General features: G+C 36.8%; 7 protein-coding genes across 7 annotated transcripts; 4 read left to right on the top strand and 3 right to left on the bottom strand.

Moving 5' to 3' along the window:
* Positions 1–521: 521 nt before the first annotated feature.
* On the top strand, positions 522–4,259 carry GDE1 (glycerophosphocholine phosphodiesterase; the record flags this gene model as incomplete). The annotated part of the gene is made up of 1 exon (XM_448012.1): positions 522–4,259. One exon carries the CDS (start codon positions 522–524, stop codon positions 4,257–4,259), a length of 3,738 nt encoding a protein of 1,245 aa, XP_448012.1.
* Positions 4,260–4,649: 390 nt separating this feature from the next.
* CAR1 (arginase) lies at positions 4,650–5,615 on the bottom strand (the record flags this gene model as incomplete). Its single annotated transcript, XM_448013.1, has 1 exon — positions 4,650–5,615. One exon carries the CDS (start codon positions 5,613–5,615, stop codon positions 4,650–4,652), a length of 966 nt encoding a protein of 321 aa, XP_448013.1.
* Positions 5,616–7,130: 1,515 nt separating this feature from the next.
* GVI51_J06941 (glyoxylate reductase) lies at positions 7,131–8,261 on the top strand (the record flags this gene model as incomplete). Its single annotated transcript, XM_448014.1, has 1 exon — positions 7,131–8,261. The coding sequence occupies one exon, from the start codon at positions 7,131–7,133 to the stop codon at positions 8,259–8,261; it is 1,131 nt and encodes a 376-aa protein (XP_448014.1).
* Positions 8,262–8,590: 329 nt separating this feature from the next.
* On the bottom strand, positions 8,591–9,340 carry TOA1 (transcription initiation factor IIA large subunit; the record flags this gene model as incomplete). The annotated part of the gene is made up of 1 exon (XM_448015.1): positions 8,591–9,340. One exon carries the CDS (start codon positions 9,338–9,340, stop codon positions 8,591–8,593), a length of 750 nt encoding a protein of 249 aa, XP_448015.1.
* A 1,296-nt stretch (positions 9,341–10,636) lies between these two features.
* Positions 10,637–11,380, top strand: AIM2 (the record flags this gene model as incomplete). The annotated part of the gene is made up of 1 exon (XM_448016.1): positions 10,637–11,380. One exon carries the CDS (start codon positions 10,637–10,639, stop codon positions 11,378–11,380), a length of 744 nt encoding a protein of 247 aa, XP_448016.1.
* Positions 11,381–11,866: 486 nt separating this feature from the next.
* GVI51_J07007 (Zn(II)2Cys6 transcription factor) lies at positions 11,867–14,935 on the bottom strand (the record flags this gene model as incomplete). Its single annotated transcript, XM_448017.1, has 1 exon — positions 11,867–14,935. The coding sequence occupies one exon, from the start codon at positions 14,933–14,935 to the stop codon at positions 11,867–11,869; it is 3,069 nt and encodes a 1,022-aa protein (XP_448017.1).
* A 3,166-nt stretch (positions 14,936–18,101) lies between these two features.
* On the top strand, positions 18,102–18,716 carry SCP1 (Scp1p; the record flags this gene model as incomplete). Its single annotated transcript, XM_448018.1, has 1 exon — positions 18,102–18,716. The coding sequence occupies one exon, from the start codon at positions 18,102–18,104 to the stop codon at positions 18,714–18,716; it is 615 nt and encodes a 204-aa protein (XP_448018.1).
* Between the last annotated feature and the right edge of the window lie 25 nt (positions 18,717–18,741).

Genomic DNA, 18,741 nt, shown 5'->3' on the forward strand with positions numbered 1-18,741 from the left:
CAAAGAAGTGAGGGTGGGAACGAGAGGACGGAACGTGTCCATGTGCGAGTTAAATTCATAAAGCATCAGAGTGAGAAACGGCCGTAGTAGGCCAATAACCTAATGTGAACATGTATTCTGTTTCTAGGACAAATAAATTTGGTGGAAAACACACATAGAAAGAGACGGAGCCACATGGGACCGATGAGCCCTAAGTTTGTCCTCTGTTTTAAGAGGATGAAGGAGTTGGATATAGAACAGTTTAGTTGCCGATTACTACGTGTGAGTCTCCCCCATCGTTATCCTGCACTTATTATCTGTTAGGCCTTTTTTTTTTAAGGGAAATTGCCTTTAGGGCTTCCGGGTTAGGCTTCTGGGATGAGATTCCGATTTACGCACATGGGATTATAATCATTTCACAAGTATGGGAATAGGTATATAAAAAGCGACAGCATTATACATAACGAGATAAGTGGTTTACTTGTTGTAATTTGCAGTGAAGTGCTTAGTTGAAGAATAAGTCAAAGGAAAAAGGTTCTGCTATGAAATTTGGTAAGACACTGTTGAAGTTACGGATCCCAGAGTGGTCCCATCTTTATGTCAATTATAAAGTGTTGAAGAAGATATTGAAGGAGATAACTAAAGTGCAAGATGATCTTTATCAGCAGGAAAACAGTGCCAATGGCGAAGGTGATAAGCCGCTTTGGAAGAAAGAAGAAGATGGTATGACATCAGATAGGAAGACGTTTGCGGAGAACAAGAAAATACAGCAACTGATAATATCTTTCTTTTTCAATCTGGATAGAGACATTGAGAAAGTTGATTCCTTTTATAACTCTCAATTCTCTGAGTATGAGAAGAGATTGCAGAAATTGCTACAATCTAGCCAATTCCAAGATGTGACGTATCTTATCGAAAACAGAGAAGGAGAGAAAGAGCTTACTCCTGTTGGTAATGGATCTATCCCACCTCGTTACGCGACACCCCACCACATTGACGATGTTAATGAGGTATATAACATCTTATCAGAGCTGAAGACCCAATTCAGGAACTTGAAAAATTACAGTGAGTTGAATAAAAGAGCGTTTGTTAAGATTTTGAAGAAGTTTGATAAGATCACAGGGTTGAGCAGGAAGGATATCTTCTTGCAAAACAGAATTTATCCTTTGCCATTCGCTAACGAGACACAGATATCCAAAGATCTTGGGACTATAAACGAAATTTGGAGCAAATTATCAAGCAGAGTAGGTGTTATTGGAGCTTTGAATCCCAGTGTAGATGAGTTACTACAATCTACTGAAAACTTAATCCCCCAGATCAAACTCAATGACTCTCCAAGTGTTAAAGGACAAGTTACTTCGATTAATGATATCACTCCTTTTATTGATGAGGACAATGGCAAAGGAATCATTGCTCAATTAATACAACTGTATGGTACTATTACAGCCGTACCAACTAGATCACTAATAAACATACTTAATAAAAGTGCGTTAAAGAAATCTTATAACTGTGTGGATTCTATTTTAGAGGTTATTCCATCGTTTAACGATGTGACAGATATCAACAACAGAAATTTTTTTCATCATTTTATTATTTCATTGAGTAAGAAGCTACCTTCCAATGATCAACAAGAAGAGATTCCATTCGTATTGAAAAGTCAACCATCCTTTGCTAAACCAACTGAAGATGTTATTTTATCCTCTAACTTGGAGGTCATTTACAATACTTATATGAACCGTGGCACCACAGGCACTGTTCTCGAAAAACAAAAATTAGACGAGAACTATTTAGATCCTTTCAGACATATAATACAAAAATTACCAGTAAGATTGAGACCATGCATTTTACAGGTTGATAATTACTCCCGTACACCACTTCATTATGCAGCAAAATTTGGCTTTACTGGTATCGCAGCTGAAATAATTGAAATGCTTAAAGCCTGGGGCTATTGGAAAGATGATATATCGTTAGATGATAAAGATTTTTGGGGAGATTCTGAGGGACTTTCTCCTGTTCATTTGGCTGTACTTGGTAGGAATACTGACACATTAAAAATGCTTCTAGATTCCATGAACAACAATCTGCTGTTGACATCTCCTACTTTGTTATTCTTAGCTATTCAAACTAACGAGTTTGACTTAATAAACACTATCCTATCCTCTAGTAGAATTGATATCAATTTTCAAGACGAACAAACCAAAGAAACTGCCCTATATCAGGCTGTTGCGGCGAATTTATTTGAAGCAACTGCATGCTTACTGATAAATGGTGCTAGTACAGAAATTAAAGAAAAACTTTTTGGTTGGACTCCACTATTCATTGGTGCAGCAGAGGGCTACTCTGATATAGTCAGACTACTGGTTAATAATGGTGCAAACATAAACATATTAGATGACGGAGGATGGACGCCAATGGAACATGCAGTATTGCGTGGACACCTAGAAGTCGCAAAAATTGTTGAAGTTAAAGATTGGCCAGAAGTCTGCCATCCTGTCTACAATTCAACAAAAAACCAAGACTCACAAAGTAGAGATAACTCTGAAATAATAAAGGGCAACAGTAATTCTAGTGAACAAATGAATGATACAAAAGTGAAGCGTATCAAATCTTTTGGTCATAGCTATCTGAAAGAGGAAGAAGCAATAATGCTGATTACTTTAGGTGGAACTGACACAAGAATAACAACACCAGCAATATCATTGAATTTAAAGAAACTACTTCAGTCAGCGGACATTGACACGGCTCTTTCACTAGTTATCTCTTGTGATGATGATGTATCCTCTGTTCCAGTTGTATTGGACTTGCCTTTAGATGCCAGTATGGCTAATATAAATTTCAAAGTACCATTCAAGGATAATGGAGTTTACACTGTCTTTTTTGACATTGTGTACACTTATGGTTCATATTCTCCAGACAATGGAAATTCCCTAGTCAGACCTAATCTAGATCGTAATGCGTCTGTTGACTCTGTCATTCTATCATCAGCCAGTGACAGAGATCAAAACGATTCACCTCCTCCTGTTGAGTATTTGAAGGATAGGTTAGTTGCAAGGGCAGTTGCACTTTTGAATAAAACCAATAGTGCTGCTGGTACAAACAGGCGTCTACTTAACGATAACGTTACCATTCCAATTCAATCTAAATATGGCATGGATTTGGTTGGGACAATATCGTTTGAGTATTCGATCGTCACTCCTTTTTCACATCCAAAAATGGGTGTGTATGCTACTGACACTTATTGGAAGTCTTTAGTTTCAACTAGGGTAATTGGGCATCGTGGTTTGGGGAAAAATTATCAATCAAGTAAATCCCTACAACTAGGTGAAAACACCGTTGAATCATTCATAGCGGCTGCATCTTTAGGTGCGTCATATGTTGAATTTGATGTACAATTAACCAAAGATAATATTCCTGTGGTATACCATGATTTTTCAGTTGCAGAAACCGGTGTTGATATACCAATGCATGAACTTACATTGGAGCAATTTCTAGATCTCAATAATTATGGGGGGTCCAGGGAGCTTTTGAAGTCGAGGAGGAAATCCATGGATGATAGTGACTTCAAGAACTTAAAGAAAGATTGGGATCTTGGCGAACCAGATGATGGCCGAAAATCTCCGTACTACCAATCGAGATCAAAATTGATGGAGGAGCGGATGAAACTGACAAAAGCATATAAAAGTAATAATTACAAAGGCAATTCTAGAGGGCATTCTATTGCATCCTCATTTGTCACATTGAAAGAACTATTCAAGAAGATTCCTCAAAATGTTGGATTTAATATTGAATGTAAATATCCAATGTTGGATGAAGCTGAAGCTGAAGAACTTGGCCAAATTGCTCTTGAAATGAACCATTGGGTCGATACCGTTCTACAAGTTGTATATGATAATTTTAATGGTCGTGATTTGATATTTTCGTCCTTCCATCCAGATATATGTGTCATGCTGTCCTTGAAGCAGCCAAATTTTCCTATTTTGTATCTAACAGAATCAGGAACAACAAAAATGGCTGACTATAGAGCTATTTCATTGCAAAATGCGATAAAATTTGCTAAAAGTTGGAATCTATTAGGTATAGTATCTGCAGCCTATCCCATAGTGAAAGCGCCAAGATTGGCAAAAGTTGTAAAGTCTAACGGGTTAGTATGTGTTACATATGGTGTTGAAAATAATGATCCTAATAATGCGGCCATAGAAATAGATGCTGGTGTTGATGCAGTTATTGTTGATAGTGTTCTGGCGATTAGGCGTGGTCTCACCAAAATTCAAACTAAGTAGAATTATAATAGAATAGTAATGAGCAATTAAATAAGGTATATGCTTACTGAATCTTAACATAGAAATGAATATAACAAATTAATTTTCCCAGCAAATTGAGGGTTAGATACATAAATATGGGAATCATTCAATAATAATTATGACAGCTGATTATCAAATAGAATGGCAATTCGAAATCGAATGTACTGAAAATAACTTTTCTGAGACACATTACAGTTTTGCCAATGCACAGTAACTTTAAAATCGCTTGTATCAACTTTGAATAAGATTGCAATTGAAAAGAAAATACTTCCATCTAGACTGCAAAATCACTCATGACTTTAGATGAAATAAATACACGAATAAGCAAAAAGTGAGTAAGCGACTTCGTATCCCATTTAATTAATGCGATTACAACAGAGTTTCACCCAAGGCACATCTTGCAATAGCACAGCCAGCAGAAATTGTGTTAGACACATGAATATCTTGGATAGCCAAATCTGGGTTACACTCGACAACATCTAAGGAAATCAAGTTACCAGTTTCTGCCAATCTTTCTGCTAAGAATAAACCTTCTCTCAAAGTCAAGCCACCTCTTACTGGTGTGCCTGTAGCTGGCACGAATAGTGGGTCGATCGAGTCAACATCGTAAGAGCAAATAATTGGTGTATTTTCTGATTCAGGATCTTTAATGGCTTCTAGTGCCATTTCGATAACAGTGTTAATACCATATCTGTCAATATGGTACATAGAGAAGGCTTTGATACCCAACTCCTTCAAAATCTTCCTTTCTCCAGAGTCTACATCTCTTAAACCGATGTATGCAATCTTGTTTGGCTTCAGTTTGCCTGGAACCCAATCCAAAGACTTTAAGCTTTCGTGCTTACCTTTGTTCAAGCCCAAAAGGAATGAAACAGGGCAACCGTGTAAGTTACCAGATGGAGAAGATTCCAAAGTGTTGATATCAGCATGTGCATCAATCCAAAGCAAACCAGCGTTTGGGTGCTTGTCCAAAGCAGCAGAAACTGTACCGATCGCTATAGAGTGGTCACCACCAAGGGTAACTGGGAATCTGTCCCTGCTTAGTACATCGGTCACAGATTTGTAGATAAGTTCAGTGGCTTCACCGACAAGTTGTGGTCTCTTGATGATTCCGAATTGGTCCTGGGTGTTCTCCTTCACCTTTTTAACGTATTCTTCCTCATCTAAGGGACTTTGGATCTCGGTTCCCCAACCCAACTCTTCCAAGTCCTTCTGTAAACCATGCTTCAACATGTATTTTGGACCCTTTTCAACACCTAATTTACCTTGGCCACCAGAGAATGGTGCTAACACCAAAGACAGTTGACGGTCCTTGTAGTATTTGTAGTCAGTCATTTCCTTTTTCTTTTTGTAGAGTATTTGTAATAAGTTTGTTTTGTCCTTATTGTTGTTGTGAGTATATGTGCTAAGTCCAGAGTTGCCTCACTAGCCTACTGCTTATATACTTTTTTTTTTTATAAGACTTTTGGTATTCTTTTCAAGAGGTATTTACTCCAAAGATATTACTCCAATCTTTTATTGTGATTCACATCTTATCTTTACAGGAGAAAATTTTTTTTCTCTTGTCTTTATCAGTATTTATAATCTCCACTTTACACATCTCTTGCGCCTGCACTTAACAGCTCATCGCTTATTATTGTTCTTAATTGTTACCTAACTTTCGTTGTTTTTTCAATTTCAAGTACTTATTGGTTTTTTTTCAAGGGGACCATACACAGAAATACTCGTACAATAGGAAATTATATAAATATTTTCATTTTTTTTTTTTTTCACAAGAGTATTTCACTGCTTTTAAAGGTCAAAAATCATGAAAGTTTAGAAGATTTGGACCCGATTTTGGGACCCGATTTTCTTTTTGGGAAGTGATTTGCCCCCAATGAAAGATCTAGAGAATAGAGTTATCTGATACTTACCCGGGCATATGCTTATGCAGATTTCTCATTGCCACATACAACTACTGATTGTAAAGATTAATAGCAATGGATTAGCCAAGTGCAATTCTGCATGAAATACGGGGCCTTTTGTATACAAGCACCTGTGACAGACACCCCCCCTTGCCCCTCACCAGCAAGTCTAATCGGATTCTTATTCGGATGCGGATTCGGATTCACCGGCATAACCAAACGGAAGGTAGCACCAGTGGACTTCCTTGGGCAGTTGAAAAGCTGGGAAGTTAGGAAGTTGGGAAGTTGGGAAGTGGGGGGTGTTACGCAATACACAGCTTGATACGCAATATCCAAAGGCATTTCTGTGAAGCTGGACGTACAGCGTTATGCTCAAGGTGACCGTTAAGTGCAACTGAAAAGCACTTGCAATTACGTCTGATGTGATAGATACATAACTGATAACGGCGTCTCTTATCGTTTTGAGCTTCCGTAGAAAGAGAGCATATGTCGTTATCAGTTATGAGTAAGAATGACGTTTCTGGGTTGTTAGATATTCAAATTGATATTAGGGTTTCTAGGGTTTTCTCCCAATGAAACTTAGAAAAAGATCATGCCGATTCTGGCTCTGGCTCAATTGAACTTGAAGTTGCACTCTCACTCCCTCCCCCCCACGTATTTTTTTTTGATGCTATCGATGTTCATTCACCGATTGCAAGCTGAGTCACGCTATAATGGAACAGACACAGCCACTCAATTGCCAATATCACCAATACGGATCCTCGAGGGTATCACAATTGACAATTTTGCCTTGGATAATATTCCAAAATGTGTCAAGTCAATTGTCCGAATTACCTCCCATAATATAGGCTCGAAGTATATATAATGACTTGTATGTAACTTAAGTAAAACATAGACGGAACAAGATATCCATCCCCTCCGTTGTAGAGAAATACTGAACAGACCTATGAGACCAAAGGTATTGATTCCATATCAGCAGACTTGGGAAGTTGCTTCTCATATCCCAGAATGGGAGAAGTTGAAGGACAAGTTGGACTTCATAGAGTATAAGATGACTAATGCGGATGACTTCCGCGAATACTTGCATAGCAACGATATCGCCGCGCTGTGGGTTACTGAGGAGTTCTTCCGGGTGCTCGGTGGGCCCACACCATACATTGAGGACTACCCAAGCAGCCTAAGGGTCATTGCCGTGCCTTGGGTCGGTTGCGACTTCATAGACGGGAAGATGTTGTTAGAGAAGTACAATATTTACTTGTGTAACATCGGACCCCACGCAGTGGACAACGTCACTGACTTGGCAATCCATCTGGTAGTCAGTTGTTTCAGATTGACGTCCTTTTGGGAATACTGTTTCAGGTTCTCGGAGCCAGGAAGCATCGATGAGTGTAAGAAATACGTAGGCGGTACTAGTAAGGACCAGATTACCAAGGATGGTGCTTTGTACCCTCAGAAATTGGACGATGACCAATCCAGATTCCTGAATCTCGCGAAAGATTTCAATGTGGCTGGCAAGAAAGTCGACTCACCTACTAAGAAAACAGCACTTATTCTTGGATTTGGCTCAATTGGGCAAAACATTGGCTCAAAACTAAAATTCTCCTTTGACATGAAAATTAAGTACTACAAGAGGTCTGGTGAAGTTCCTAGAGAACAACTGGGCTACGATGCAATTTACTGCTCTGATTTACAAAGTGCTGACACCTGGCAAGACGTCGATGTCATTGTCCTAGCACTTCCAGGATCACCATCCACCGATGATATTATCAATGACTCTTCTTTGGGTATGTGTAAGGATGGTGTTCGTATTGTAAATGTTGGTAGAGGATCCTGTATCGATGAAGATGCTCTGATTTCAGCCCTAGATAGTGGTAAAGTCAACAGTTGTGGGCTTGATGTATATAAAAATGAAGAGACACTGATCAATGAAAAGTTTTTGAAGCGCTGGGATGTAACACTATTGCCTCACATTGGCAGTGCCGTAGCTGACATGATGGTACGCCAGACAATTATTACCTTGGATAATATTGAGGACATCCTTTTGAAAAATGGTGAAGGTATTTACAGAGCCAATTGAATACCTCATGTCATACATAGTACTGTGGTATTATCACTTAACTTCCAACTCTTGAAGAACGTAATCGACTCAAACCATATATTAAATCCAATGTAACCATTAGTCAAGCTTCTATCAATTTAACAATAACTTGCTATCGTGTCTACTAAAAAACGGTAAATAAGAATGAAGTTGATATTTTATTACATTGTCATTATAAGTACATCTTTTTACTTGCATATTTTTTATATCGAATTTTTATTGTATCGGTATGACACTTACACTTGATTTTTTACAACTATACCAGTACCGGAAATATAGTATAGTGTTAATACTCCGAAAGTTGTTATTTAGACCCACTCCGCTTCCACTTGTGCCTTTTGGAATGAATAATCTTTTCTATTGACAGTAGCAATACCGTCTTTTAATGTACATTTCCATCTTGCCTTGGTTCTTGTTACTTTATCATATAGACACAAAATAATATTTTCATCTGGGCCTTCATCTTCACCTTCTGATATCAGATAGTTGTCGTCAGAATCATCTAGCTCGGAGCCAACTTCATCTGCATCGAGAAGAGCACTTCTTTTAGCCTCTTTGTGGTCTTTGTTCTTTGATTCGAGATCAGATGTATCCGCATTTTCTATAGTCATCTCAAATTTAACATCTCCCTCTTGTTTTACCTGTACATTGTTGTCGCTTACATTGTTCTCATTGTTATTTAAGTCGTCGTCGCCACCAGCCAGCATACCTGCCGTTGCATCGCCATCGTCTGCATTATTTGTATTTTCATCTTGTGGGGACATATCATTCCCTGTGCTTGGTGCCGAAATTACTGCCCCACCAGGTAATTGTAATCCATTGGTCTCCGTTGTAGAAGTTTCTTGCTGATTCGTTTCGTTTGTAGCTGGAACTGCATCAGTTACTGGATCCCAACTAAAATGTGTAACCTTAGTTTCAGTAAGTTTCTCTTGCCACACTCGCTTCAGATCCTGTAACGTTTGTTCATCTATACCTGCACTCTCGAAATCCTCTCTCACTTCATTGATAACATTACTGACAATGAGTTCATATACTTTACTAGCTTCCAAGTTCGACATGTTCTGCTTCTTCCTATATCCTTCTATAAAGTAGAAAACTGTATTGCTGCTACTTCAAAATTATTATCCTCCAAATAGATTCTAAGAGGAGTACTGTATGTGCTGTGATAGCTTATCAAGAATCGTTGTAATAATAATTATGTTTCTGCAATACTATCACTACTCTTATTTGCAAGTTTGACTTTTTTTGGATTTTTTTTCTTCTTGTCGCTGTACCGTGGTCACCTGACATGGAATAATAAAGACATCAGCATTGAAGAGGTATACTAACGTTAGAATACGTACGTTTGCTAGGGAGACGGCAATGCTGCTTTTTCATACTTTAGGAAAGAGAACACTAGTACAGTTGGCAAGACTCTCGAACTCAACAAGAGCAAAGGGCTATTTTCTGTCCAACAGAACAGAGGGAAGCTCTGAATACTAGGCTATACACCAATTATAGCACCGTACACATGATACTAGTTCACAAGATATGACGCCTTGTTTTAAAAGTGACTAGTTTCATCAAGACAAGACTATCTCTGATCCTGTGCACTATAAAAATTCTAATCTCCGTCATACTAAACTAAACTCCGTAATCTCTCACAGCCTGTATCACCGAAGTACAGTACTTCATCGCATACAGGTCTTATCAAAAAGGAGAGTAAAAAACGAATTGTCGGGGAAGTTCATGTTACGGAAGGAGAACTTCGATGCAAAATGCAGTGCATGAGAACCTCGATAAATTTGTCACTTGGTAGGAGCATATATTCTTACCCAACTTTTGAGATAACGAGCATCGGCCGATTCGGGACAATTTTCGGATGGAAAAACAATTTGTCCATGTTGATTTACGGTTTACTGATTTGTGTATCTTCCACAGCTATCTTTTTCATAATTTTTGCCCAGTCTTTTCCGTAGTGCTGCTTAGCTTTGAACAGAAATTGTCCAGATTTTTTCTTGGAATTTTATCACTATATATTGTGAGACGAGATGAATGAAATAATTCATTGGCAAGATGCTACGGACATTTCTGTTGCTGACGTCAGCCCTTCACTGCTTCGTCGCGTCTGTTCCTTCGGTTCTCGCAGGATGGCAAACTGGCCAGTGCTTCAATTGCAGGGGGGAGGACAACTTGGGATCAACCGTTGATTTGTAAGTTTAAGCTTTACATTTGTACAAATTTTTGAAAATAATTATCAATTGCCTTCCTATCCTTTTCCAATTGGTCTATATATAATCTCTTCTGAATTAATTGATAAGTTAGAAATATAGTTAACACTTTGACAAGAAACAAGAATTATTTATATTGCAATAATGGCTTCTAACCCACCAGGAAAATGTTGTTTTGAAGGCTTTTACCATGAAGGTCAAGCCAAGGGTACTCATAAGGATGTCTGCGGCGTTGACACCTATGTTACCGGTGCTGAGAACTCTTCCGATAGAGTTATTGTTATTTTGACAGATATTTACGGTAACAGATTGAACAATGTCCTTTTGACTGCTGATCAAATGGCAACTGATTGTTACCAAGTCTACATTCCAGACATATTGTTCAATGACCCTGTTGTCGCTCTTGATGGCTCTACCGACTTCAACGCTTGGTTGGCTGCTCACCCTGCTGAGAAAGTTCAAGAGCTAGTTACCAAATACTTGACTGACTTGAGAGCTCAATTGAAGCCTAAGTTCTTGGCTGTCGTGGGCTACTGTTACGGTGCCAAATTTGCTATTCAGCAAATTGGTGCTAACCCATTGGCTGATTGTTGTGCCATTGCTCATCCATCTTTCGTTTCAATTGAAGAAGTCGATGCTATCTCGAAGCCAGTTTTGATTTCCGCTGCCGAAGAAGATCCTATCTTCCCAGAAGAATTGAGACATCAAACTGAAGCCAAGCTAAAGGAAAATAAGGCTAGATACCAGTTGGATTTGTTCAGCGGTGTTTCTCATGGGTTTGCTGCTAGAGGTGATACTTCTAATCCGGTTGTGAAGTACGCTAAGGAGAAGGTATTAGTAGACCAATTGTACTGGTTTAACTATTTCTCCGGTTGCTGTCAAAAATAATCGATTTTACTGATGTTGAGAGCTGTATATCTTTTACCCAAATATATATATTTCCTGTACTAAAATACAAATACCCAGTTTTTAAGTTTGGTTTATATTGTTTTGAAAAATTTACTTAGCACTCCAAGAATGAAGAACTATGGTTCTTGTAATGTCTATTATAACTAAAGTCATTCGTTTGACTGTTGATTTTACCTATTCTGTTATATACCCACTATATGAAGCATGTTAACTTTCAGGTTTGTGATGTTGCGTTATTAAACATAAATAATAATTACATATTTTTTTCATGATAATAGTTTGATTTGGGAATATTAACAAGTTCTTTAATTCTTGATTTATGCTTGTATTTCAGTAATCCATCAATTGAATGGTTTTAATGTTCAAAAGATGCTGTATATGGATTTCATTTTTCGTGAAATAATAGCCTCTGATTTCCGTTTATACATACAATAATATTAATGAAGTCATCCGAACTTCATGCTCTTACTGGAATTGGTTACCCAATAAAAATTCGAAATCAAGCACACCTAAAGTGGCTGATATTCCAAAGAAATCAGCTAACGGTTCCTCGGTATTATTCAAATTAACATTAGCAACGCCATTGTTGTTTATCATTTGGTTTTGCTGATTAGTAGAGCCTAAGATTGGAAATGCTGTAGGAATATTTTCATTCACAGGGCCTTGGTTGTCACTATTTGATTGGGAAGCAGGTTGTTGAGATTGAATGGGTAGTACAGGTATTGATAATGGTTGGGATGATAGCAACGCAGCATTGGATAGTTGTGTTAATCCAGTAGCAGGTGTAGCCATAATTTCCACCGGTTCTTCTGATTTAATTCTTGGAAGATTGGGTGAAACTGTTCTGTTAGAAAAATTAGGGGTTACAGTTTCTTCCTTAATAACAACCAGAGGTTCCTCCTTCATTGGTATTAACGGTTCTAAACTGCTTTCAGGAGTAGATTCCAAATCAACATTATAGGTGTTGATAAGATTTAGTCTGCTCTTATAATTGGTCATAGACTTATGTAACTTTGTAATTTTCTCCAACTCAAAATGGGCAAGATGGCTTCGAAGCTGCATGTCTTCAACAAGACCAGTTTTTCTAATTAACTGTATTCTCAGAGTAATTGCTAGCACCTTTGCTATTTTAGGATCGACATTATCTAGGTGTGCCATTCTCAAAATTCCAATCCAGAGTTCGTTTTTCTCTATCCTATCTAATAGGGCATCAAATAACGTTAACATTTTGAAGATAGTGAAGTATTCAAAACGTAAAGATGTAGAACATACGTGATATATGTTTTTCAATTGAGTTTCAAAAATCACTTTCATATCATTAAGTAATTGTATTTTTGAGTTCATTTCTGAGTATATTTGCTCTTTATAGACACCTTGTGTCTGTAATGACTGAAGTTCATTGAATAAAATGCTTGCAGCCAGGTCGAATCTCATAATAACAGCCAACAGGCCAAAAAGAACGGTGTTAATGGCAACTTGTATAGCTTTTTTTATTATAAAGTCTGAAGCCTTTGCTATTACAGCATCAAAAGTACCATCAAAAAACTTCTCCATGGTATTCCCTAGTGCAATTAGGTCCAAGCAAAGTTTGGTAAAGAAATATATGTAATGATTTTTGACATTTTCTTCAGTGACTAGTCTCTCCTCGAAATGCAGAAACAATGCAATGGATATCCGGAGGTTCATTAATTGAAAAATGATACCAGATAAAACATCACAACAATTTAGCATATAAAACAAGGGAAGTTTTGCTTTATCACCACTTGGACCATGTTTAGGAGAATAAGAACTAACGAGGTCAATGTACTCTTTCGACATTATATGAACCTTTGAAGAAAGTATCTCATATTCAGAAAGTGTAAATCTGCCATCTGGAGATAATAAAAGGGCATTTAAATCGTATAATGCATAAGATGTTTGAGTTCGCCTAAATAGATTTTCAATAACATTCATAACTTCTATTGATCCTTCGTCATTATGGTCACAGTCTTTTTTCACTCTATCCATTAACTCATATACAGAGCTTGGGTCCCGAAGATCTATGAAAATATCAAATAAGTCATCGTGTTTATCAACAGTAGACCCCTTGGTGTTTGTTTCAAATGTCAGTACACAAATCATGGCAATCCATAGTAATCTCCTTTGATTACACACTCTCTTATCTCCTAAAGTATCATTTGAAAAGACTGGATAATCGCTGGGATCCTTGTGTAGACCAATTGAAACACCCAGCATCATTGCTATACTAGCTAAAACTCCGGTCGGCTGCTCATAAAAGAAATCACCTTCATCAGGTGAAAAAACAAAAAATGCCCATAATAGTAATAGGCATGAAATGATATTTTCATTAGGTGTAGCACACCAGTTTTCAGCAGACAGACAATTTTGAACAACATGGGCGACTTCGCTAGATATTGGATATTTCCTTACAATGTCCATAGTCAGGACGGAACTATACTTTCTAATATCGTCGTCAGTCAAAATGATAGACGTATAAGCTAATTTCATAACCAACAAAAGCATAGACATTGTTTCTAGTTTAGATCTTAATTTCGAGTTTCCAAATACAACTTTGACCTTTTGAGGATCTTTGTCGTCACGAACCAAAATTTGCGCCAGGTCGTCCTCGAAAATAGACTTGTGAACAAAAGGTGCGATATAGTAAACATTGTCATAATACCATTTCTTGTATGCAATTATAATATCATATGGTGGTAGCAGGGATTCAATTGAATCTATAAGGGATTGCAAAAGCTCAGAATAAGGTGCCCCTTTGGGACAATAATCTTCAACAAAACTGTTATCTAAAGATGTTAGAAAATTCTTGGCTTCTTCACCTTTCTGAAAAAGGTCTGGTGGAGGTTCGATGTTCTGGGCTAATTTATTTACAAATAGTTTTATTCTCTTCCCTTGTAGGTCATTGCGACACTGCTTCAATAAGTTTTCTTTTATTATACTAATATTATTTTGAACATTTGTTGATGTTTTGGTAATACTCATGTCAGATGCCAAAGCACTTAATAAAGCACTTCCTTGATAGTTTAGAAATACAGAAGCAATTGCAGTTGTGGTAAATTTGTCTTGTATTATCAAATAGTTTTCTGATAAAGGATTCACTTCACGTTTTATTACACCACTGACAATCAAACGTGGATGTACTTTAAATAAGTTAACTTCAACATTAGTACAGTTCGCTCTTAAAGAAGAGAGCTCAATATCCATGGCAGGTTCATTAGTCGAAATTAAATGCCTGGAGACTGGTGGTAATGTCTTGGTTAGTTTTAACGTCTTCTTTTTCCAATAACTTAGTTCCTTTTCTAAACGGGCTATCATTGCATCTTTATTAGGATTCTTGGGTGCTTTTTGGGATGTAAGATCATAGACGCATCGAATTCCATGTTTTAGGCATCTTGAGCAAGCAGGCTTTTCTTTATCACATTTGGTTTTAGCCTTTCTGCAGCCTTGGCATACAAAAGAGAGCCTATTTCGCTTCTTAGAGATATCAGAGCTATCCCCTTCATCGACGTATTTCATTTAATATTGGCATATAAATTCTGCGTCCTACTTAATTTTTTTGAATGCAATTAGTTTTAATAGAGAATAATAGTAATGACTGCAACTCTGAAAATATGTCTCTCGATCCAGCTGATACTGTTATGATTGTGAAATACTGGATATTAAATCGGAAAATACAGCTTGATTACCCAACATTAAATACACTGAGATGATAGGATCAATATTTTACCTCCAAATCTGTGTTAAAATCAATATAGTGGGAATTGAAAGCACGCTTAAAGAAATGTATTATCTAGTTAGATCCAGATAGCGAGTTCAAATTCAAAATTATTTGATGCTTATATCAAATATCAAATGCTCTCTTAAAGACAGAAGTGAAACGGCAAATCAATAGTTTAGGGCAAAAAAAATTATAGGCACTAAAGAACCTTCGAGATTTGTAAAAAAATGGCCCCCACCTTTATAATGTTAGAACTATAGCTTTTTAATATCCTTCCTGTACTAGACGATCCAGCGATGGTTATGTTAAACAGTAGGAGAGCTTATTGTATACTCTTCTATAGAATGTGGGAAAAAATATCAGTACTCTTTGATGTTTTATAAACGGCCCACTTTATGTCTATCGGATTATAATATTTTGAGTAAACTCCTCTTTTGAGCAACGAACAAATCAAAGAGGTATTTAAACCTGGAACCCCCCACTAGATACTGATATACTACTAATATAAAGCAGTAATTCGATTGTGTTTTGTATTATCTTGCTATATTATCGTAATGGTGCTCTTGAACTGGAAATAAAATTCCAAGTAGTTGCAAAAGAAACAAAAGCATATTGTATTACTACAATATACTGGTAGTCCCTTTATTCTAATTCCTACTGCTTTGTTTTGCAAATCTGTATCACACTTAAGGAACATTTTCTAATGGCACAACGCAGTAGTGCTAGCAATGGGGATACTGGGAAATAGTAGTAGCTAAGAAATAAAAGTACAGGATTTTTTAACCTTTCAGAAATTTATGGGAAAGGTACTAGAAGTGCATGCACGTACTAAGAAAAGTGGATTACGAGTGAGAGTGTAATCCCGGCATTGTACAGTAACAAATTATCGTTTATCGCTGCGAATTAAGAATCCTAACCCACTTTGAACACCCCCGTATTTTAGTTTGGATCGAATACAAGACAAAATAAGTGGAAAGCAAACATACTTCCTCGCAGTGTAAGGTGGCATAATTTTTGCTCGTTTTGATATGGACGACAAGAGTTTCTCAGAGGCCCGGTGAAGGTCTGTTTCTTAGTCAAATGGTATAGAATGAGAAAAGTAAGGTAAAAAAAAGAAACAATACTACTTCTCAGTATGGAAAACTGCAGAATGGTTACTGTAATGTTGCGGGCATTAATGATATTTAGGAGCAGAGAACAGATACAAATTATTGCCTAAGGATTCTCTACTCCTAGTTGCCCTGCTTAACCATGTTCTGTTGCACCACTCTGCGATGGTAGTTAAGAAAAAAAGGCATTTATAGAGACTTACAAAGCATAGATATTTAGAGGTGGACCCTATCTTCAAAGAAAGGTTTGCATCTAGAGAGTTCACTGGCAGGTCTTACGTTTTGAATTTAATGTTTCTTTTCGAGAAGGAATTTTGCATAAAAAATGAAATGAATTTAACGTGCAATTATTATCTTGTGTAACCTTTTTTTCAGTTGATCCAACTAAAACGTCGACTAATGATGAGATGAATGAGTATAGTTAAAAGGATGGCAAGAAATACACTATTGAAGCTGGGTTCAAGAATATCACAAATGAATTGGTTAAGTAAAAAAGCGCTATTATTTGAGTACTTAACTGATTACAAAAATAGTGCAATTGTTTTGTGATAATATGAAAATTATTCAAAGATAATAGAACACAGAACACAATTCTTGTAAGTAAATGGTATTTTGTCGTATCATAAGTCATTCTGATGTAAAAGAACATCTTCAATTTAAGACCGTTTCAATTGTGGCTTTCCGATACTAATGTAAATATTTGAATCGTGTTAATTCATAGATATCTATCTAGCTTAAGCTCAAAAGCCCAGCAATAGTATACCTATTTTAAAATGGATTCTTTGTAATGAAATAATACAATCGTCTTTATTTGTAAAAGCAATTGTCTCCTGGTTCTGTTATTACTTGATTTCGTACAACTGACATATCCATTATTACATTTATTCCCGTTATTTTACAAAAATTGTTAGATCGGTATTAAGTTTTTGTCTCCGATTGGTAACAGAGTTCAAGTAACTAAATAAACGTTACTTAATGTATTCATCATTACAAATCTCAAACAAAAATGCTTCAATCTTAGCCAATTGGATATGTGCTCTGTTGATAGGAGAATATAATAGTATTCTTCCCAGCTTCTTTCTAAACAACACTGCTAAATTTAGCCCTAACATCAGATATTTGGGTTGATCAAGCTTCAATTTACATAAATCTGATCAATCCATAATGTATTCTGGCAAAATTCAGTGGTGCAAGTTGAAAAACGTATTTGCAAGATTGTTTATACTACCTACAAGTCACCAGACCTATGCGAAAGTTTTTAGAAGTATATCGGGGTTACGCAACAATCCTAAACAACTAACAGCAACTGATAAAAGCCCTCGATAATAGTAGCCGTAACCTTACTTAATACACACCTCCATTGAATTGTTGTATCTTCATGCCAAAGACATCAAAATTTTTTGGAAGTTATCGTTGTCTATTTCCTTAGACTGGGTTATATCTCCTAAATCATTAGTGGATTATTGCATTATACTGTAGTTTATCAATAGTTTTTATTTTCTTGGATGTTGTGTAGTTTATCCTACTGTATCTTATGTCGTATTCATTCAACAAAAACATTTGTATATATGTTATCAAGGCTAACTATTAAATTAAACTCTCTTCTAAAAAATACAGAAATATCATCGCTAAAAAGATGAAAAACACAATCGACTAGGGATGATGATGATCTTTATTTTAAAGGGTAAGATGAGGTTCGTGCTAGCTTGGAATTGAGATATATGGTAAATACACTGAAACTATTTACAGATTAGAGTATCTTCTCGGTAGTTACGACTGTATACATAAGGCTCCCCCCACTACTTAATAAGTGCAGAAGTGCGACACTAGTTTAATATCAGTACCATATTACATAATGGAGAAGGTCTATGGGGTGAAACCTGATGTTACTACCTTAGATGATGATTTAAAGCAACTAAGGAGTGGTAAATTCTCAAAAGAGGCGGTTGATGAAATAAAGAACTGGATTTTTAGTAGCATTCTGAAAGAAAGACCAGAAAATTCCGATTCTAGTCTTTTAGAGTTACTCAAAGATGGCAGTGTTCTCTGTAAAGTTGCAAATAAACTAGGAGAGCTAGAACATGGATTCTCGCCTATAAAATGGAAGGTATCTAACATGCCATTTGTCCAAATGGAACAAATATCGTTATTCCTTGCGTTTAGCAGGCAGTACGGTGTACCAGAGGATGAACTTTTCCAGACTGTTGATCTTTTTGAGGAAAAAGATCCGGCAAGTGTCTATCAAGCATTGAAATCTCTGAGTAGATATGCTAACAAGAAACACCCAGATAAGTTCCCAGTATTGGGTCCACAGTTGACGGAGAAAAAGCCAAGGCCACCAGTAAAAGCTAAGCCTAAGCATTTGCAAACTGAATCTCCAGGTTGGAGTACTTATGAATACGGTTACATGAAAGGGGCATCCCAAAAAACAGAAAACATAGTGTTTGGTCAGAAAAGAGATATCGCTTAAGATATTAGACCTTTACTTTCACAGA

The sequence above is a fragment of the Nakaseomyces glabratus genome, chromosome J (genome assembly GCF_010111755.1).
Source record: "Nakaseomyces glabratus chromosome J, complete sequence".
In the NCBI taxonomy this organism is placed as follows: domain Eukaryota; kingdom Fungi; phylum Ascomycota; class Saccharomycetes; order Saccharomycetales; family Saccharomycetaceae; genus Nakaseomyces; species Nakaseomyces glabratus.